This window comes from Nelumbo nucifera, chromosome 6 (assembly GCF_055504915.1).
Source record: "Nelumbo nucifera cultivar China Antique chromosome 6, China Antique-T2T, whole genome shotgun sequence".
Classification (NCBI taxonomy): Eukaryota; Viridiplantae; Streptophyta; class Magnoliopsida; order Proteales; family Nelumbonaceae; genus Nelumbo; species Nelumbo nucifera.
Window position 1 is genome coordinate 64155897 of NC_142654.1, and position 23036 is coordinate 64178932.

Consider the following 23036-nt stretch of genomic DNA (forward strand, 5'->3'; position numbering starts at 1 on the left):
ACGACGATTTTGGGACCGTTACTATGTATAATCTTTATGATGAATACTGCGCATATAATTCGCAGATGACATCAAAGTTAAGCATGAAAGAATTGATGTCAAACAAAACACTACAGCTAAATGATCATACAACATTATTTATTTATGGATATATAGGGATGTTCCCATGCCTCCAATCTTATATTATAATGATTTATCGTACCTCTAGGCTAACCCCTAATTAAACATATTATATATAATGATCGATGCATCATCGTCCTTCTATTTTAATATAACTAACCAAAACAAGCTCTATCTTTAATTAGGTCAATAATGCAATTAAGCATCCCAAAGCATGTGCTATTACTGTTGGTATATAATAATGCTCAACTTTTCCATAAAAATAGAAAAACAAAGAAAGTGGCATGGGGTCGTTCATTGCACGGGTGTCTCTCCCATTAGAGAGTTCGACTATACTGTTGAGAGAATTTTTGGAAATGTCATGTTATCATGAGAATGGATAAATTAGTAATTATACTTTAATAAAAGAATAAAAGCATGGACGTGAATAGGTGAACTGTTCAGAACATGCCCGGCCCAGAAACTGTCTCAACAGCCAAAGTTAATCCGTGTAAGTGCTCAACAAAAACCAAATGAGCGAAAAATCAAATAAAAAATTCAATTAACTGAATTGATCTGTTTGGTATTTTACACAAACTGATGGTATTGATTTGGCTTTCAGTTAACCTAAAAAAGCACTGTTTTCAAAATTGGACCAGACATGAAAAACCGGGAATTGGTCACCTGATCGGTTTTGCTTTCCTCCAAAACTGTTTTATCCCTCAAAACCGTTGATTTTGGTCAGCAAATCGCTGAATTGGCCAGTTAACCGTTCGAACGGTTCGAACGGTTTTGACCGTTTTCTAATTTTTTTTTGTCAAAACGGGCCAGCCGTTCGGGTCAAACGGTCATACCGTTCGAATCAGTAACCGACTCCTGACTAGTTCGGTCATCAGTTCGTTTTTAAAAACCATGTAAAAAAGGGCCAATTATTAACCAAACCAATCAGTATATATATTATATGTTATATTATCTATATTATATTTTCTAATTTTCTATTTATAATATATTAAATAAATTTTATATTATATATATTTATAGTATTTATATCATATATTTATATACCAATTCAATTGTAAAAATGAGCTCATGGTTCGATTAATCCAACTGTGAACACCCCCTTAACTACTGTATTTCCAAGTTCCTAGTAGTGATGATATTGATGTAACTTGATTTGGCACTAAAACCTGAAACATCAGTCGGTCATTAATTGTACACGTAATGTTATTGGTGATTGATTGAATTTCAAATTCCTCAATACATGAAGAAGCGTATATAAGAGTTATTGGTTGCAACTTGCAACTAAACAATCCCAGAGTGGGAGAGAAATAAACCAGCTGCCAGCTATCCTTATTCCCTACCCTCCTCATGATATCCTTGTTTAATCCTCATTTCCACGTTCCAATGCCTCAAAATCTCCTCAATCTTCATTGGTTGTTCCACCAAGTAATCACCACTTATAAACAACAAATTCGATATCAATAACTGTTTAATCGACTTGCCATTTGATTGATTTATTTATATCAAGTCAGTTCGGTTCTGCAGCTGCTAGCTGTTTGGTGCTCGCCGTAGGTGTGTCAATGGATTAGATTTGGACCTATTTGAATCAAAATTAACTAGCGGAGGGGGCCAGTTCGCAGGGGTTGGAATGGAACCGTCGATCCATTAACTTATTGATCCGCTTCTTGGTAAAAAAACGTTAAATTGGTTAATGATTTATTGATTCAAGCGGTTGAATGATTGACCTGTTGACTCGTTCAATAGTTTTTGGCCATTTTTTATTTTTTTAATTAGGAATCATTCAGGTAATCGGTTCCGTTTTATCCTAATCTCAGTTCCTAGCTAAAATCCTTGAATTGGTCAATGACCCATTGACTCGGACAGTTGAACCATTGACCTATTCAATAGTTTTTTGTCGTTTTTTTTTTATTTTTTTTTTATTTTTGTTGTCAAAACGAGTCACCCGTTCGAATCGAACAGTCGAACCATCAACCCGAAAACCAGTGGCCAGAACGGTTATGTTTTCAGGTCGTATGAGTCACATACTCGAATGACCTGAGTGGTCGAACCGTCAACCAATTCCATTTGACCCCAATCCCGGTCCCTGGCAAAAAATCGTTGAATTGATCAACGACCCTTTGACCCGAGTGGTCAAACTATCAACCCATTGATCCGTTCAATGGTTTTTGGTCGTTTTTTATTTTTTTTTTAATTTTTGTTGTTTGAACAGGCCATCCATTCGAACTGGATAATCGAACCGTCGACCCAAAAACCAGTGGCCAAAACGGTTTCATTTTTGAGTCGTATGAGTCACACGCTTGAATGACATAACATCATGGTTTTTAAAACCGACCAGGAAACCGAACCGGTCAGGGGTACGGTTATTGGGCCAACCAGTCCAACCGTTCGAACCGAACGATTGGCCCATTCTGACAAAAAATTTAAAATTAGAAAAATTAAAAACGATGAAAACCATTTAAACGATTCGTTATCTAGTTATTAACAATATTTATAATAACTATTATATATTTATACAATTATATATATATATATATTAACAGGAAATGGATTGCTCACATAAGAATCTACTCGCTTGAATAGATTCCATTTCGCACCCCTATATATATATTCAACGAATTGGAGGAATCAATAAAACATATAGAATTGGATCAGTTCAGATTCAATGACGGTATAAAATATTTATTGGATTGGATTTATATTGTTGTGGGTTGAATTGAACCAATATCCAATCCATGGTACAAACATTGAATTGGATTAGTCCAGAATGATCCAAGTATTCATCGGATTGAATTGGACTTGGTCCATCCATAATGGACTCGTATTTAACTGGATGGAATTGGACCAATATCTGGTCCACTGACAGCCCTATCCGGCCGGTTCTGTAAAAGTGCAAATATGTAAAAAAGCTAAGAGCTGTATGTCAACGGGAGTCAATTTCTATTAATTTCTCTTCATCTTACTTTGATCGTCACAAAAGAAATTATGGTTGGGCATTATTAATTTGTCATTATTCAAGTATTAAAGTATTAACCGACACCTTATCCCATGAACTCTTAATCAAATGATCCAGCATTATTAATTTCAAAAATAACATGCTTTTAGTTTTAGTTACACTTTGGCAACTGACAAATTAAACCATGGATCGTCATTTCAACAACTCAACTCTTCAAGAGTGACGAGGAAGAATTAATTGGGGTATTCATTTAAGATTAAAATTAAAGAAAACATTACTCAATTATCACGACTGTACATTTCTCTTCAGTCTTCACGATCGAAACTTCCGAATTCTCTACCGATCAGTGAGAATGTTGAGGAGGGAAACTCTGGTGTTGATGAGGCTCCGAAACACTCTCTCGCTTGCATTCTCAATCCCTACAATGCAGTCCTCCATAGCCTGCAATCTTCCCAACGTTAGCCGCACTTGTTCCTCTCCTTGTTTCTTCAACTGGCACAGCCTCTCCACTCCCACTTCCCCGAATTCTCGGATTCCCTCCTCTGCAGCCTTCACTTTCTTCGACGATCCCCACAGCATCCAATGTTTTAACGACGAAGAGGACGACGAAGACATCATCCCATTGAAGAGTGAGATGGAAACAGATACAGTGACGTCGTTGACGTCCCTAAAGACTCCAGCTAACTCAACATCGACGTCCGATAAGGAAGCAGCCGGTGGTGGCACCGAAGACCTCCTCCTCCTCCCGATGCATCGGACGACAGATATAAGTTTGGACATCTCCTTGTCCATCCTCTTACGAGCCTTGATGTAAGACGCGATATTGGAATCATCTCTCCTTCTAACAGTCACCTGCACCGCCAAGTGTTGCTCTTTGAGAGCCATGAGAGCGGTTCGAAAGATACTGTAGGCGTCGACGAAACGGAGGAAATCTTCGAGGAGCTTGTCGACCCAATCAGGTCGCCGGCGGAGCGAGTCCTGAGTGCGAGGCAGCTGGAGGAGATCGTCGAGAGAGTCGTGGACGCTCTGGAGGCGATTCAAGCCGTGGGAGAGGGGATGGGGATTAGATGATACCCAGGTTCTCAGCTCATTGATGGCGTCTTTGAGCTGGGAGATGAGGGGGTGGTGTGATCTGCAGGGAAAACTGGTGGATCTGATGTGATAGGATTTCTCCTGTGACGAGGGCCGAATAGGATTGGGAGCTGAGAAGGAAAGAGTTCGACGGAATCTGCTAACCATATCTTCTTTCTTTGTGACGATGGATGTGTATTTTTCTTCTGGGTTGGATTTATTCGGTGAGGAGGAAACTTGTCCATCGGGGAGTTTATAAAGGGAGAGGGGAGAGAGAGAACAACAGACTGGACTATAATTTGTAAAAAAAAAATGAAAGATGAAACATTTGTTTATTGTGCGCACGAAGGGGTAGAGAGAGGGAGAGAGAAAGTTCGATGGGGTGAATAAGTACAGCTGTAACCGTATATGTGGGCGTAACGGGGGTAGTTTCACGAGGGCTTGTGGTTTGTTTCCTTTCTTGGTGGAGAGAGAGGAGATACCACGTGCGTCTGAGTCGTCACACGCTAACTAGCCTACAACTACAACACCAGGATCTGTAATCTGTTATCTCTCGTTCTCTCTCTCTCCCTCCTTCACTGTTGTTTCTCAGTTTCTGATCTGTTAACGCGGTGGAGATCAATCATGCGAGTACATCAAGACAGAGATAAACGAGTGAAATTAAAGAGCTGTGGATTTGGAACCGTGTACGTACATAGATGCAGAGTGAGATTATGAGTTACAGCTGCCAGTGACCGTTTATTGGTTTAATTAAAATCAATAGGGCATAGGTAATGGTATCCTTTGGATTTAGCAAGATTGTGTGGGGATATTGGAGGCTTTGGAGTGGCTTCCAAGTTCCAACATCAAATCTAATCGTTCATACAGAGATGAATAGAGTGCAGAATGCGGAGAGAGAAAATCACATATTTTTATTATATTATAATAATGTGAAATATCTTATTTATTATAAATCAACTGTTAAAAAATATAAGGGGAAATTCTCAATTAGTATCTACAATTTGGGCCTATAGTCACTTTTGTCTCCAAAATGCGATAATTTAGTAATTAGAACTTTCAAAACATCTCAATTTAATACTCACCCTTTTACTAGTTGTTAATCAATCGTTAAGTAGCATTTGAAAAAATACAAATGTTTTTCGAGTGTCATCTATTTTTTTTTTTTTTATCAATCATTCAAGCGTTGACAAAAAAATGAACAATCATAAATCCTTGCCTCTTTTATTCAAGAAAGTTGGGGTTATCAAAATACCCACTGAAGTGTGGTCCCAACATTCTATAATGAAAGAGGCAAGGATTTGGGATTGTTCATTTTTTATCAACCTTTGGGTGGTTGATAAAGAATATTAGATGACACTTGAAATGCATTTGTGTATTTTCAAATGCATTTTGAAAAGTTCGGGTATTAAATTGTCACGTTTTAAAGTTAAGAGACCAAAATGTCACTAGGCCCAAAGTACAAGGTACTAATCGGGAATTTTCCCAATCCCACGTCAACAACCCTCTCCTCCCGCTCCTCCTTTCTTCTCTCCTTAAACCTCTCTCCTTTTCTCCCTTACCCGGTTACCCCTTCCTAGCCCTTCCATGTAGCCAAGTGGAGCCTTCTCTTCTACGCTAAAGTGCCACTCCAAATCTCTCTCTCATGTTCTCGATCACTTAGCTAACCCCTCATAAAATTTCTCCCAAACTATCTCTCCCACCTAAAATTCTTTCTAAAACACCTCCTAATCTAAATTGCCACGTGGCATCCCTCTCTTCTTCACTAGAGTTCTGCTCCAACTCTCTCTCTCTCTCTCTCTCACATGTTACCAATTAACTCAACCCTCTCCTAAAACTTTCTCCTAAATAATCTCTCCCATCTAAAATTCCTCCTAAAAACAAAAAACGTGGGTAAATTAATTTGTGAAATATTTTTTATATTTTCAATAATTATTGATATTATTGAATATTATTTAGTAAATATCAACACCTAAACTATATTTTTTCGTAACTTTGGTAAATTGAAAATTTTAATTACTAATAATTACTTGCTAAAAATTACTGATTTTGGTGATTTAATTTCAGATTTTTTTGAAAATTAATTATTGAAATGAATAATTAATTAAAATATTAATAAATAAAAAATTAATAATTCAAAATTATTAGTAATTTTTAGCAATAAGTAGTTATTGATATTTTTGGTAATTTTGGTCAATTTATTAATGTTTAATGATATTATCAAACAATAATTAAAAAAGTTCAGTATTTTTTTAGTGGAAAATTAATTTCAATAAATATAAATTTATTTTTTATATTTCAGTAACTTTGATATTTACTATAATTTTTGAGAAATAATTAGTGATTTTGTTATTTAGTGAAACTTAAATTATAAAACTTCCAAATTTTCGAATAAATAATTGGAAAATTTAAATAATTTTCATAAGTAGTAGATACTACATTTATAATTACCATAATTAATGGAACTATATTTATGGGTTTGGGGGATCTTATAGTTTTAGAGGATGATCCCCAAGGTAGGAATGGCAATGGATGGGTTCAAGGCATGGATCATATTTCCCATCCCGACCTCGAGTTTTAAATTAATCCCTGTGAAAAATGTTAGCCTACATCTTCAATCCATGATAGAGAGGGCTTACCCATCAGGGACTTGAATCCCTAAATTTTTAAATAAAAGTTTGTCTTTAGAAATATATTTATCTAAAATAAAGGAAATTTTAAAATGTAAATAATATTTTAAATATATTTTGATATATATAATATAAATAATATAATATATACACATATATTTAATATATATAATTGGGGTTGGGGCGGGCTGTGGACTTCACTCCCCGTCCCCAATTAGGTATTCCTATTAATTTCACCCCCACCCTATCCCTATTAAGGCAATCTCCATTCCATCCCCACTTGATCAGGGAGGTTGGGTACTTGGCAGAGATGAGAAAATTGCCATCCCTACCCCCAGGTTGTGTAGCTCCATAGAACAATAATTTATTATTATTTTTTTTTGCAAATCTTCTTTTTTGCTTCCTCAACTCTCTCTTTCTTTTCTCTTTCCCAACTACCCATTAAGCCAAGCCTCCAAGTGTTTAGTCTATCTTATTAGGCTATGTCATATTTCCTCACAACAATTTAAATCAAATCTTAAAAATCTTCCAAATATCTCTCTCTCTCTCTCTCACTTAACTCATCTTCTCTCCTAAAATTTCTCCTAAACTATCCTCCACTTAAAACTTCCTCCCAAAACATCTCCTTATCTAATCTCACATGCCCGACAAACCATTTAATTAAATTACTAATTAAATACATATACATGTATTTAATTTTTCATCAATGTATTAAAATACTACTGTTTAAGTTAAAACTTTAAGAAAATAATCTAAGTGAAAACTTAAATATTGAAATAAGATAACTAAAAAATATCTAAAATACTAATAAGAGAAAAGAATAGATAATACAACAAGACAATAACAAAAGCAAATAATAAAATTTATTAATTAATTAAAAATATTATTATAATTATTTGCGTTGATGCTAAAATCTATCAAACACTATAGCAAGAAGATGGGTCAAAAAATATAAACATTTAGTTACTGATTTGAACAAATTTTAATTGATTAGCAATGGTAATGGGGTGGGTTTAGGGCATGACACCCCCTTTTTGTCCCCTCCCGAGGTAGGGCATCGACAAGGAACCCTCAATTTTTCCCTGGCCCGAGGCACCACCTAAAAATACATCAAATTTAGGGGTATTCTAGTAATAGGATCATGGGAATTTTGAGGTATTTTAAAAATGAAACTATGGGGATTTGGGGATATTTTAGAAAGGAGATTATGGGATTCTAAGGTTTTGGAAATTTAAAGAAAGATTAGGGACATTTTAAAAATTAATAGTAAACCTAGGGGTATTTTAATAATTAATCACCAGGTTTGGAATGGGTTTGAAGAGTTATATGCCAACCCCCTTCTTGTTTTGGGGCAATAAGGTTTTTCCCATCCCTACTAACTCATCCTCCTTTAGAGATTGAGAAAAAATAGCGATGACAACTTTCACCATAAACTAGGGCCTTGCCCCACCCCACCTACCTCACCCCAAATGGGATGGTTTTTTTTCCTAATCTTAAATGTGAATGGGGAAAATATCTTTACCTCAAATTGGGAATGGGATGGGGACAAGGTTTGCATATAATTCCCTTAACCCAATGGTGAATTATTAAAATATAACTAAGTTTAAAACTAATTTTTAAATAACCATGGAATTCCGGATACTCATCCAAAATTTGATGTATTTTTAACTGATTGCCTTGGGGCAAGGAAAACTCAAGGATTCCCTATCCCCAATGGAGAGGGGCACCTCGCCCCGAACCCACCCCACTACTAGGGATGGGGCTAGACAGTGACAGGGATGGGGTGGGGAAAATCCACCCCAAACCTGCCCCGTTGCCATTACTAGGGAAAATCCACCCCATATGAGGTGGGGAGAGAATTTGGTTTAATGGGGAAAATTGCCATCCCTATTATTGATTCGGTTTGGTTTGCCAAATCTGCAATATAAAGTTTTAGAAAATATGTCTTGAAAATTAATATTAGAAACATTATTAACTAACATGTTTTGTTAAAAGACTAATTTCACTATTAATTAAATTTCAAAAAAAAATCTTATATTTTCAAAAAAATTGTTAAAAATTCACTAATTTTCTTCTATAAATTATGTAAAAACTTAACTAGTAATTTTCTAAAACTACTTTCTATTAACATGAATTGTCCCATTGTCTTATTCTCTTTACCAAAAAATAATTTCTTATAGCTCATTGTGGTGAAGTTTTAGAAGCATTAAGTAGTAGATCAAATGGATTATGTTGTTTCCCAAACTTAGTTTGCTTACAAGGCTTCATTCACATCTCAATAATTCATTTACCAAGGTAAATGCATTTATCTTGGCAAGTGTTTTTTGAGAACAGTTTACGTGAACAAATGCACTTACCAATACTCTTTTATTCCCAATGTAAAGTTGTACAATGACTGTTTTATTCAAAAAAAAAAGAAAAAAGAAAAATAACATTGTTGAACATATTAGCAATTTTCAACTCAGGTGGATTAGTGATTTACTTAAGTCTCAAGAGGATATTACTTGCCCAAGTATACGAGCCACTCAGGAATCATTCTTTTCTATGAGACCCAATAATAATAAAATACAAACACAGGTTATATTTCTTTTCCATAGGACCCACCAATACTTGCCTCCACTTCCCAGAAAATGAAGGAGGCCTAATTTTCTAGAAGAAAAAGGAAGTAGAATAACAAATGAAACAAGGGGCCAAAAATTGCCACATATCAAGCATACGAAGTTCATGGGTGTGGTTATTTGAATACCTAACAGCCGTCCTACCTGCTAGCTTCAATAACCAATTCATACTGAGCTACACTGATCTGGTTTGATTGGTTGGATGGATTATGCAATTTTTGAAAATAAAGAATAAATGAGAGATTTTTACTAAAAATAATTTTATAAATTAAAAATATGAAAAACAAAATAGTGAAAAACTAAGGCAAGTTAACAAAAAAATTATTAACAATTTTGTTAACTAACAAGAAAAACCAACAAAATAAGCGAAACTTTCTAAAAATCAGAAAATAACAAAAAAAAATTTGGAACTTAATTTTTAATTAATCGATATAATAAGAAGATTTTAACTAAAAATAATGGAAGCTTTTTGTTTTTTTAATATAATAAAAGTAATATTTTATGAGAAAATATTAAAAATGAAAAGTAACTTAAAAATATAAATAAGGGTAAATTAAAAACCAACAACTTACTTTACACGATTAAAAACAATAAAAGATATTAACATACTTAGTAAAATTATTATATTAGTTAAAATTGAAATCAATTAATAAAAACATAATTTAATTAAAATCAATAAAAGTATTTTTTAATTTAACTTTAATAAAAGATCAACTTCCCTCTCGCTAATGCCCTTCAGGTTTTTGGGCTTTTTAATTTATTAGACAATACATAACCTTCCCAAGAAAAATTCTAAGATTGATAGGGTTTAGCTTGGCCCAATTAGAAATGACCTAAGATTCCTATTTAAATGTCACTTAACAAAACTTTTACATCACGAGTAATAAAAATAGTAAAAATTAAATTAAATAATAAAAATTAAGACACCGCTTGCCCCAATTGATATTGTCAAAAGTCTCCTGCCACAATTTCTTTTAACAAAACTGTGCATCGTGTGGGGCCCGACTAATCTCTATCCGCATCAAAATGGTCAGTTGCACGCGTTCCTTGTTCATCACTATGTAGTAGAAGAGACTCCTGCATCAAAGCTGTTGTTCTAATATGTCCATCCATGTTCTATAAGTGAATGATTATATTCAGTTTTCTGTTAATTATTAGGAAATTAAATTGATTATGGGCGGGTTTAAATAAATCTATGTTTCAATTTATTTATTTCATAACTTAAAAAAAAAACTTTAAAATTCTAAGGGATTAAAAAGCAAAAGCCCACGTTAATTTATTTATAACCAATTTCCTACCAAAAAAAAGTCATAATCAATTGGCATGGCCCATGACTGTTATGGATTTTCCCTCCTTAATCAATATGACGCCTTTTTTTAATTGATAAATGTGGTGGTTTACTTGTTTATAAGTGTTAAAATTAAGTACCCCGCATAATATGGAAGGCTTAACTTGCATATATGCAAACCTAGAGAGAAAACCAAGATTTCAAAACTCGTTATTCAAGTTGTCCCTGTCCAGTGTCCAATGTAAGAATGTTGTGGATCTTCTGTATTGTGACAAGATAAATCAAATAGCCGAGTTCGGATCTTCTGTTCACATCTACTCACACAACATTGCAGTTACACATGGAGAACATTTCATCATTCTACATAGTATTATACAGGGAGAGATGTTTCCAATTCACTAGAATAGTGTACTGTGGGTATAGTAAACGTGAACAGAGTTCTCGTGAACAGGAGATCCAAAATCCAAATAGCCGGGGTCTTTTAATTTGGTGGTCTAGATATGACTCCAACCCCATCCCTTTAGGTGGTGGAACTGGACAAATATAGGGAAAAAAAAACTAAAGAGTGGGGTGGGTTAGGTTTCAGAATTGGTAAAAATATGATTCTAGTTCTCCTTCAAAAGTTAGCATGGTGATTTTTAAATTAGCAATACAAGCAAGCTTTGGGCCCAATTATGAAATGCCAAGTATGTAGGGAATGAGCACTTCTTTCCCTATAAGATTATAAGGAATGCCCCCCCATCCTGGAAATCTATCCGCCTTGAGCTCATGAATCTCTCATAGGAGGTTGGAATTCTGATATCTCCTCAATCTAAGTTCCCAATAGGTAGTACCCTTTGGATTCACACACAATTCACTCAAGCCTTAGACAAATTCTCATACCAGATTTTATACTAAATGGTCAATGGAATCAAAAGAGATCAGAAGAGTTCTTTGACTCAGATGCCATTTCTAATTTTATACTAAATGGTCAATGGAATCAAGAGAGATTAGAAGAGTTCTTTGACTCAGATACCATTTCTTGCATATGGCAAACTCACATTCTCCGTGAAATAGTCCCATCTGACTGGATCTGGTTGGGTCATAGCTCGGATAAGTTTTCTGTGAAATAAGCTTATTTGTCATGTATTAACAGAAAAGATGTTAAAAAAAGGAAAATTCCTTATTAGTACACTGTACTAGGGGCCTAGTGCCACTTTGGTCTCTGAACTTTAAAACATGACAATTTAGTACCCAACTTTTAAAACGTGTCAATCCAGTATCGGTCCTTAATCAGCCTTTAAGTGGCATTTGAAAAGACACAAATATCCTTCAAATGTCATCTAATTTTCTTTATCAACCATCAAAACATTGATAAAAAATGAATAATCCCAAATCATTTTCTCTTCTATTGAAGAAAGTTGGGGTCACTTTCAAATGCCACTTAATGGGTGGTACTAAATTGGCACTTTTGAAAATTTGGATACTGAATTGTCATGTTTTAAAATTCGAGGACCAACGTGGCACTGGGCCCCAAGTTCAGGGTACTAATTGAGAATTTTCCCTCAAAAAAAATTGGAACCTCCCTATTCCCACCTCATTTTTAGTTATTAATGTAGAGAATCATGTTTGATTTCATCTCTATTAAAAAAAACTTTTTTCAAACGTTCATGACATCCGTTGTGTGCTTTGTCAACAGGATGGGGAATCTACTAACCATCTTCTAACTCTAATCAACTCTACCCCAGACAAGGATCTTCTATCTAAAATTCTAGCTTGGCATGCCATTGCTTTTTATTACACTAGGAATGACCCCATACTAAGTATGGGACCACTAATCTTAATTATTTCAATTTTTTAAATTATTTATATATATTAGACATTTAGGTTAGGCTTTTTATTTGATTTAAGAGACTTCTCATGTTTTATCTAGAGAATGACCCCATACAGTATCATTTAATTTGAAATTTATTATTTAACTATAAAAATTTAAATTAGAAAAATTAACATGGGTCTTACATCTTTGTAATTGACAATCTATTCTGACCTACTTTGTTTGAAAATCACTGTTAATTTATGTTGTTTTTAATATGATTTAAGAGATTAAATGAGGTCTTATTTGTAAGCAGTAACCCACTTTAATTCATATTTACTATTTATTTGTTAAATTTATTTTTAAAATCTAAATTAGGTTACACTTTCAAAAATAGTTAAATCTAGTGTGCAATTAATAAACTATTTCATTTAGAAGAATAAAACTCACGCCATTTGTATTAATTGTTTAGTCATTTTTATGAATTTATTTATTTTCATTTTTATCCATTTAATATTTTGAATATTTTTAAGTTATCTTATCTGTTTAATCGTTACTTTTGACATGATTGTGTTTGAATAAAATTCAGTTATTTCCATAACATTTGAAGTGGCCACTTTTTAGAGATTAGGATGTTACGTGTGTAAATTTTTAAGAGAGTGGAGTTATCACTTTTTTGTGAGTTAATAGACATTTTTTAAGAATGAGAGTTTAACCTCTTCTAAGATTCTATCTATTGAAACTTTACAATGCCACGTGTTTTAAGGGTGGGGGCTGTTGCCTAAAAACCTTCATTTAATATATATATAAAATAGATTTGATTTGTCAGAAATGAAAAAATCTTCAAGGATAAACCTGTGAATGCCCATTGGACTATTGGTAAATTAATTCTATCTATATGGCAGCCAGTCAGGTGAAAGATATTCTATAAACAACTCTTTACCATCTCCAAGCCCAGTTCTCAGAGTTCCACAACAGATAGACTAATGGTGGAATGGCTCCTAATGCAATCTCTTATGGATGCATTTGCTTTATCTCAAGATTTGTCTTGTTCAGTGATCCTTGGTGGTAGGTTGGTTGGAAAGATGGGAGTGGAGCAAGCAGAACTAAAAGCAATCCTTCAAGGTCTCTCTTATGCTTCTCGGTTTTCTTCTGATTGTGTGGTGATGTGCACATATTCCTTGCAGATAGCAAATTCTCTTAAGCCTTCTATTGATTGGACTAATCTCAATATTTTTTAGAAAATTGAGAACTGTATGTTGAACTTCAGCAATGTTTATATTAGACATGTGCCTAGACACTAAAACATCACAGCACACAAGGTATCCCAGCATGCATAAACGTATCATGAAAATTTTATATATTCCAAAATTACCCATCCTTTAATATATTAGTTTTTCTATAAAGAAAATTCAAAACTGGTTATATTAAAATATGTGAAAACAGTAAGTATAATAAGTGAAAAATATCATATTAAGAAAATGAAAAGGAAGCTACAAATTGGAATATCTTTGGTCAGTCTGACCATGTAATACTTTATGTAGTCAAAGGTGAACTTATATAATTATATTAGTTTTTTTTTTATAAACATATATTAATATATTAATTAATTAGCAATAAAATGACTTATAGGTTGTCTAAGGGCTTCTAAATCCCAATTAGGTGAATAGGTGAAGAGAAAGCATGTTTGGCGACCCGACATGACAGATAGATAAAGCTCCAACTTGTCCGCAAATACCCACCCCTCTCCCCTCCTTATTATAAATTTTAATTTCAAGTTCACGAGATTGGTTCGATGACCAAAAAGTTGAGTAGATGATTCATCCATATCCCTAGTGATGATATAAACAACAAATTTATTAATCTAGGTTATCCCCTATTTAGTGTATGGATTCCTCCGTCTCCATGAGGCAATTATGTATAGGGAGCTGTTATTGACCAAACCTTTTTCTTCTCTCTTTATTTAATTCTTTTATAAAAAATTATGCATAATAGTTATGTGATATAAACAGTATATCAGTAATTATTAACGAAACAATTACGCAAAATAGATTTGTGATAAAAGCAGTAATTTATAAAATTAAAGTAAGGGTACATTTGGTTCATGGGAATAGGGGTCTAGAATTAGAATTGAAATGGGCCATTCAGATTTTCATTGTTTGGTTGGCCGGATGTAGAATTTCATTCCTATTTTTGGTGTAGTGGCACTCCCCCATTTGAGAGAATGATCATTCCCTCCCCCTCTTTTGGGAATGAAATTCTATTCTTATCGGTTTCAATTCCTATTCTAATTCACGTCTGAACAAAACAGACTATAAGAGTATTAGACTATTCTAATTCCAATTATAAGTTAAATGGACCCTAAGCTCTACCATGAAGGAGTTACTAACTGATGAAGCACCATGCACTGAGCTCGCATCTCCCATGAATCCAACCCACAAACTCTTTCCATACCCCCCTTTCACAGATATTACACAGAAGTTCTTCTCACATCCTTACTCAGAAATGCTAAACAAGCATGGAGAACATCTCCCCTTTTATTCATCGAGAGATGTTCCAATCCATAGCAGTAATGTTTTGTGAGCGTGGATGTGAAAAAAGTTTGTAGATAGGAAACCCAGAGTTGGATTTGGCAGTCCTGCTTGAGAGCAAAGTCATCGACTGAAATTAAAATATTAAAGACTAGCCCTAAAAAACCATGCGATCCACGTTTCAGTAAGCGGCAAATATTTAATTAAATATATATATATATATATATATATATTGTGGATAAGCCACCTTGTCTTAGCTCGTCCATCCCAACTAGATAAGCCATGCACCATGCATCTATGACCTGTATAAAATAAGAAGAAAGAACTGAAATCTCATGGAGCTCAAAAATATTCAAGCTCTTGCACGATAAAGAACTGTATAAAAGAAAAACTGATGTGGCATTTATAATCCATTTAATAATAAATAAAATAATATAAAATGCTGATGTGGTATGTTATATTTAAAAGGCTGAAAACTTATAAGTAAGTTTTATTGAATAAAGAAAAATTATTTTAAATTATAAATTAATAAGTGATGAAAAATAATGTATAGGTAGGTTTTACTTAAAATTTTCTCTTTTAATAAAAAAAAAAAACAATAAAGAGGTTCCATTAAAATTATAGATGAATTCCATTTTAAGAGAAAACTAATAGGAGGGGCCCATTTAAAATTATATGTGAGTCCCTCTCTCTCCCAATCAAATATCAAATCAATTTGTCTTCTTCGGTTTTCCCTTCCCTGTCTTCTACCTCCTAACCGACTTTCAACCAGCTACCATCCCTTCTTTAGGACGTTTGTGCTGCACTTGGCCATTTTTCATTGGTCCTAGCAACAGAAGCAGCTGTAGTATTAGAGACCGGTTTCGATACAGTAGGAGAGAACAGACCAGATTTGGAGCCAGGTAACATGCTGTTGCATGTGGTGATGAAAACATGGAATCTGGCCTTGTTATCCACTTCATAATTAGACGGCCTCGATGTCGGTCCTCTCGACGCTGAAAGCCCATAAAAGCATCCAAAGCTCCGAAGTTAGAGTTCCAGCCACCGACAACCATTGAGTAAAAATCCGTGTGATTGAAATTAGACCCTCTTCGAGTTGGGTTTATATTTGTTAAATTAGGCCATATTTGGGAGTATTTAAAAAATAAATGTTTATTTAGGTTATTAATCACTTATTGGTATTTAAGAAATAAATCTAAAATAAATATTTATTTTAAAAATAAAAATTTATTTTTTAAATTCAAATTTTTAGTTTTTTTAAATGTTTATATAAGGGTAATTTTCTTAAATTATTCTTAAAGTTTAAGAAATTGACTAATTATACCTTTGTTATTTTAGTATTATCTTAAAATACTAGCACAAGAATGACCATGCTTGTCCACCAGTAAACCAGTGGCATTTCAGTCAACCAAAGCATTTTCGATGACTAGTAGACTAGTTTAATTTCATTTTTATCTCCAAAATCTCCTTCGGTCTCCCACCTTCCCCGCCTCTACCTCAATCTCAAACTGGCAGGGCTAGATCTTCTCCCTCTCTAATTGAGATTCCAGTCAATCAAGATGCTACATGGTGATGCATGATTTGGTGCTCCCTGTTGGCACACAGTTTGGGCGCTGGATTGAGTAGGTTGTCTGGTCAAGCTGCAAGAAGAGAGAGATCAAAGTGTCTGAGATGCTTTCCCGGTGTGCGCACTCCAGTTCTTAAGTCAATGGTGAATGTATTGAGAGTAATAAAGAGAGAGAGAGAGAGAGAGAGAGAGAGAGAGAGCACTATGAAAGTTAAATCGCGCATACCTTCTACGGTTGGAAGTGAGACATTTATATAGGCATTGTTTGGCGTGAGATTCACGCACTGCGTCTGAGATCTTCGGGAAAACAAGGCTGATTAGTATGAAGTCCTCGGAGGTAGTTTCACGTGCAGATTAGGATTTTGTGCCTTTCTCCAGAACATTTGGTGTGAGAGCTGACTTTTGGAGGACCCGAATGATGGGATGCACGCGGAGGAGGTCGGCGAGCACGTCTCGTAGGTCATCACCTGGACCTCAATTAGGTCAACAAGTCCTCGATGGAGGTTTCTCCTCAGACCGAGGTCCCTTGGACTGGTACTGACAAGGTGCCATAGATCAGTAAGTCCATGAGGGAGGTCGCTCCTCACGCCGAGGTCCCTTGGACCAGTAACAATGAGGTACAAGAGGTACCACAAGTCGGCCATGGACGAGGTGCTGCTAGCCGCCCTACTGAGGTGCCCGATCTGTGTATGAGGTGCCCTAAACTGATTTTGGGGTGCGTCTCCTTGACTTGGATAGATACGCGACTATCCACATGGCGCTAAGATGTCAAGCAACGAAGATGGATGCCACGTGTTGCTAGGTCAATGGAAGGCCAAATCACCCCTTATCAATTGCCCCCCACACTAGAGTTGAGGCCAGTTTAGAAAAGAGTGTAGTTTGTTCGAAGATGAGGCTTGAGGTGACCTGCTCTAGACATTGGTTGAATAAGTCCACTTGGGTTGGACAACCTACCGAGCTATTATTGGCATGAAGACAACATTTCCAGTCTAAAGATAGGTGCACATTTGAAATTGGGCACGACTTTTCAAAATTTGAAATAGGGCATGCGCACCCTTCAAAATTTCGAACGTGAGCTTCTTCTTGGACCATTGGATTGGGCAAATCAAGTCCGTCGGTGGTCTGCTCTTCTATCTGTAAATTGGGGGGACCCTCAAGGGCCCCATTTCGCTATCCAATTTTGGACATACGCTAGGGCGAAGATTGGTGGAGCTTTGACAATCTCCGACTCGGTAGTGGAAGTTTCCAGCAACCTGTCTTTTTCCTCTTCTTGTCAATGAGTCTCTAATTCCTCTTACTCATGTCTAGCGGGTCGGAGAGGGAATGCTACCCAGATGCTCGAGCCGGGGGGTCCTCGTCTCAAGAGCGAAGAGGTTCCCAAAGAGGGGCCTCAACCTCTCGACAAGCCTCATCTAGAATAGCTTTCGAACCCTCCGAGCAATCCGGCGAGGAGATAGTGGATCTGATTACCACCTATCAGATTCCTAATAATTTGAACTATATCCAACCCGAGAACGGGCAATATCCGTGGAGCCAAGGATAGACTGAGGTCTGTGTCTTCAAGGAAGCCTTCGTTGTCAGGCTTTGCTTTCCCCTTCATTTGTTTATCAATGAAATCCTTCGGCACTATGAGTTTGTAGGTAGCATTGTAGGTAGCATTTCTCTTAGGTCAACTGCACCTAAACTCTATCAGGACCATTGTAGGTAGCATTTCTCTTAGCTATCACCTCGGTTTCCCCTAAGATATAAATGTTTTCATGGGGGTATGCAGTATAAAGAAGGTTCCCAACGAGCCCTACTATTTCTACATTAGCTACCGATCTGGGTTTAAGCTTCTGGGCGGTTTTTCGTCCAAAATCACGAACTGGAAGGAAAAGTTCTTCTTTCTGAGCTGTAAGGAAGGATGGCCAATGTCAACGACCTAGAGGGCTAAGACAAGAAGATGTGAAGTTGATTTCGACGAGGAGTTGCTGAATGACCTTAGACTCCTCATTGAACAGTGCTCCTTCGTCGATGATTTCCTAGCTGAACCGATGCTCATCAAGGCTCACCTTAGGCCTATATGTAGGTCAAACTATTTTCATTACCTTCGAATTTTGTTTCTTGCCCTTTGTCCCTTAGTTGAGTTTCTTTTTATTTGATCACAGAGATGACTAACTTTTCTTCAATCGTAAACGTAGCACGAAATCCGTCCAAGAAGAAGATGAGGGCGGTTGGTGAGTCTAGCCACACGGTCAAAGAAAGGTCAACAGAAGGTCACCATCTTGTGGTTGACCGGGAAGAGGGCAGCAACCCGATTCAGACGGATCTTGTTCACGTCACTCTAGTACCACTGGCAAACACGTCCTATTTCGATGAGATGACAACTCCTTACGGCTTGGAGATCCCTTCATTCGTTCCCCGGGTCGATTGCTTGATCACCGATAGGATTCATGACCCGTACGTGGCACTTTGTATAGGAAGGGGTATTCTCCTTCCTGAAGATGTCTGCGTGTATCACGTCATTCGGAATGCCATGCAGGTATACATCCTTGTGAAAAACTTGCTTTGCAGCGAGTCCCGCGAGATGAGGGCCATCATAGAGACCCTCCATCTCAGTTAGAAGCAGCCTGTCTCAACGCCGAGGAGGACCGACAACAATTTTGTTCCCTTAGCATGAGTATGAACCATGAGCTAGAAGAAGCTAGGGGGACGATTACTAGTCTAAACGGTGAGATCCAGGAATAGTGGGCCAGGCACTAACAATATTCACCAAGCCAAAGTTGCTTCTGTTTAGCGCTTTTGCCGATCTTCGGAGTTTGAATAGTAGAGAATTGAAGCGGGGGTACCTTCTCTGAAGAGGGGCTTCAAGTTGTGCCACTGCTTTCTTCAATGCCTATACCTGAATCTTGACTTGGGATCTATCTCGCTTAGGTTAGTTCCAAATGATCTGACCCACGAGGTCGAGCAAGAGGCAACTACTCCGAAGGAGGGTGACAATGATAAGTATGATGGTGAGGGTGGTGACGAGAATAACGATTAGCAAAGGATTTGTCTTTCCATATAGGTTACGACTATGATATGGAAAAGATATGATATCCGAAAAACAACTAACCAATAAAAATTTTCAAGACTACTATACGTCGGGCCTACGAGCTTGGTAGAATTTGAATTTGTTGCGACCTATCTTCTATTTTTGCTTGTTGTAGGGAATTCTTCCTTGAATGGAACTTTTGAAATCTTCCCTTCCTCGCCTTTCCTTTTTTTTTTGTTTATCAGGTCGGCCATGAAAAGTTGACGTCCTTTGGTTCAAGTTTGCCTTATCTGGAGTGATAGGAAGCGGAGTTTAGATTGACTAGGTCAAAACTACGCTCACTTAGCGAGCTAATAAGTCATGCTAAGGCTGCGGGTGCATCTGAAGCATCTGGGAGCCGAGCATGACTCGCGGTTGTGTCTATGCCATTGCGGGGGGGAGGGGGAGAGGGGGACTCTCCCGGGTATGCATTCATAGGTCAATGCAGCACATGTGTTGCACCTGCTCCTGGAACTGTTGATCGTCCATTCCTACAAGAGCCATGTGAGGCTCAACATGAGGGGATGGTTCTACTATTTGTAGGTCGCCGACTCTTACGAGAACCATGAGAGGTTCGACCTGCGAGACCAGCTCCACAATCAGCTGGTTTCCAACTCTCACGGGAGCCATGGAGGTCTTGATCTACAATGCGACCTTGTAGTTAGGACTGAGAGACTATCTGGGCCAGATCTCTGAAGCTTGCCCAGGTTGGTCATTCAGATTCTGGTCCCCTTGTGATAGTATCATCAATACGTGCATTGCTATTAGCGTTGTTGAAGATATGTTTCCTAAATATGCTATTGAGCTTAGGATTAGAGAAAGGTGAGAACTTGGCTATGTGTAGTGTCCCCGTAGACGGTGCTCAGGAGTGTCTAGGATGCTTTCCTCGTGTGGGCACTCTGATGCTTAAGTCAGCGATGAGTGTGTTGAGAGCGAGAAAGTGAGAGAGTTAGAGCACTGTGAGAGCTAAATCACACATAACTTTCGAGGTTGGAACTGAGACATTTATATAGACATTGTTTGGCATGAGCTTCACGCACCATGTCTGAGATTTATGGTAAGGAGTGGCTGACCGATCCGAAGTCCTCGGAGGTAGTTTCACATGTAGACTATGCTTTTGTGCCTTTCTCCTGAACATTTGGTGTGGGAGCTGACTTCCAGAGGACCCGGGAATGATGGGACGCACACAGAGGAGGTCGGAAAGCATGTCTCACAGGTCGCCACTTGGACCTCAATTAGGTCATCCTCGATGGAGGTTGCTCCTCACACCGAGGTCCCTTGGACCGGTACTGACGAGGTACCATAGGTCGAAAAGTCCTCGAAAGAAGTCGCTCCTTACACTGAGGTCTCTTGGACCGGTAACGACAAGGGACGAGAGGTACCACAGGTTGGCCCTAGACTGATTCTGTTGTGCATCTCCTTGACTTGGCAAGGTACGCGACTGTCCCTATGGTGCTGAGAAGTCAAGCGACAAAGACGGAAGCCACGCGTTGCTAGGTCATTGGAGGGCCAAATCACCCCTCATCACTATCCTAACTCTTCATTCTTCGCATCAACAAGCAATAACACCAAAACTACCATGTAGTCATAATCGAAGATAAGACAGAAAGTCACCCCTCTCGCCAACGATGGCAATTCCAATAAGCTTGATCAACTCCTCGTCTCCCCCGCCATCTACAACACCAAAGATTTAGGTCCCTTCATACGCAAAGCATTTGCTTCCAAGAAACCAGAAACTCTCCTCCACCACCTACGCTACTTCGCTAGATCAAAGGAATCGGATATCAAAGAGGTATGTAAGGCTCATTACCAAGATTTCATCATGGTCGTCGATGATCTCAGATCTATGCTTTCTGATGTCGATTCACTCAAGTCTTGCGCTCTCCCACTCCAACGAGTTGTTGTAGTCTATCGCAGGTCCGCTTCTCAACTTTCTCAACGCCTTTGTTGAGACCAGGAACATAAGTCGCAATATCAGTCTAGCTCTCGACTCTGTTCAAACTTGTATTCGACTAATTGAACTCTGCTCCAGAGCGAACATCTATTTGCAATAATTTCTACATGGCCTTGAAGTGCCTAGAAGCAATAGAGAGGGATTTTCTCAAGAGAACTCCATCCTCCACGCTTAGGAGAATGCTTCTCAAGACGAAGATGTCAACAACGAAAACTATGACAAGCTTTCAAATGTCACCGGATTCTGACTCTTTCAATCATCACATACTAACGAGTATGATTCTCTTCGTTGTAGTGGAATTAACTTGTCTTGTTACTAGTGTGGTGGTCAATCTGGATATAGAAGGTTGAAGAAGAAGAAATAGGGGAAGTGGAGAGAAGAGGGATGGAGGGAAGTGTTGGGTTTTAAAAATATTTATAGGTCACATGGTGTTACGTGTGTAGGATTTTGATAGAACATTAATAGACGTTAACAACAGGGGTAGAGTTAGTTAATTGTTAGCAACAATAGGGGTATTTTAAGATAATAGTCAAATAGTAGGGGTAGAGTTAGTCAATTAGCTAAACCTTAGGGGTACTTTAAGAAATTTGCCCTTTATACAATAAGCACTTATTCAACTTTTTTCTTCTAAAATTGTCTCTAATTGAATTACTTTTAAAAAAGCACTTTTATAAAAGTATTTTTGCGAAAGCACTTTTATGAAAGTACTTTTTCGAAAGAACTTATATATATATATATATATATATATAATACAATTTCTAATTTTAGAAATATGATGAGAAGTAATATTTAAAGCATCTTGAATACATAAATTTAAAATGTAACATGCACATCTAATATGAAATAATTTACCATTTAAACATAGTTTTAATTGAGATTTTAAAATATTTATTGCTGAATTATTATTACTAGCATTATCAAAACTAATAAAAAAAAGTATTTTTTTTAATTCCATAATCATGTAAAGTATTTAAAATACTTGCAACAATAGCCGTGCCAACATGTGGCCATTCAAGCCTAGTAAAACTTAATTTTTTTTGTAAAAGTTATTTTTCATCAATAAAATGATCAATAACACAATTATAACTTATATTAAATTTAGAGCTCCAAATATTAGAAGTAATTGCAATTATGGAATTAAGATTTGATAAAATATAAATTAAATTTTGTTTATATGAATAAAAAATGTTGAAAGCATCTGCTCTAATTGTATTTTAAATTATGGATTTACAAAATTACGTAAAAAAATTTCAAGTTTAGCATCCTCAGTTAATAAAAATGGTTGTTTAGCATGTACAATATATTTTGCTATCTCTTATCTCATTTTTTTTCTTGAGAATATTTAAAGGTATCAAAACCCACACGTCCAATTTGTGTTTGTCATTTTTATTTCCCTTCTTATTGTTTCTCATGGGTGAGCAAATGTCTGACCAAATGGCTAGTACCACCCTTGCTATAGTAGC

At 36.6% G+C, this 23036-nt stretch overlaps 1 protein-coding gene across 1 annotated transcript; it reads right to left on the reverse strand.

The window, feature by feature from the left end:
* Nucleotides 1–3168: 3168 nt before the first annotated feature.
* On the reverse strand, nucleotides 3169–4421 carry LOC104587100 (uncharacterized). Its single transcript, XM_010244554.3, has one exon. It carries the CDS (start codon nucleotides 4310–4312, stop codon nucleotides 3410–3412), a length of 903 nt encoding a protein of 300 aa, XP_010242856.1. The 5' UTR covers nucleotides 4313–4421; the 3' UTR covers nucleotides 3169–3409.
* Nucleotides 4422–23036: the final 18615 nt, after the last annotated feature.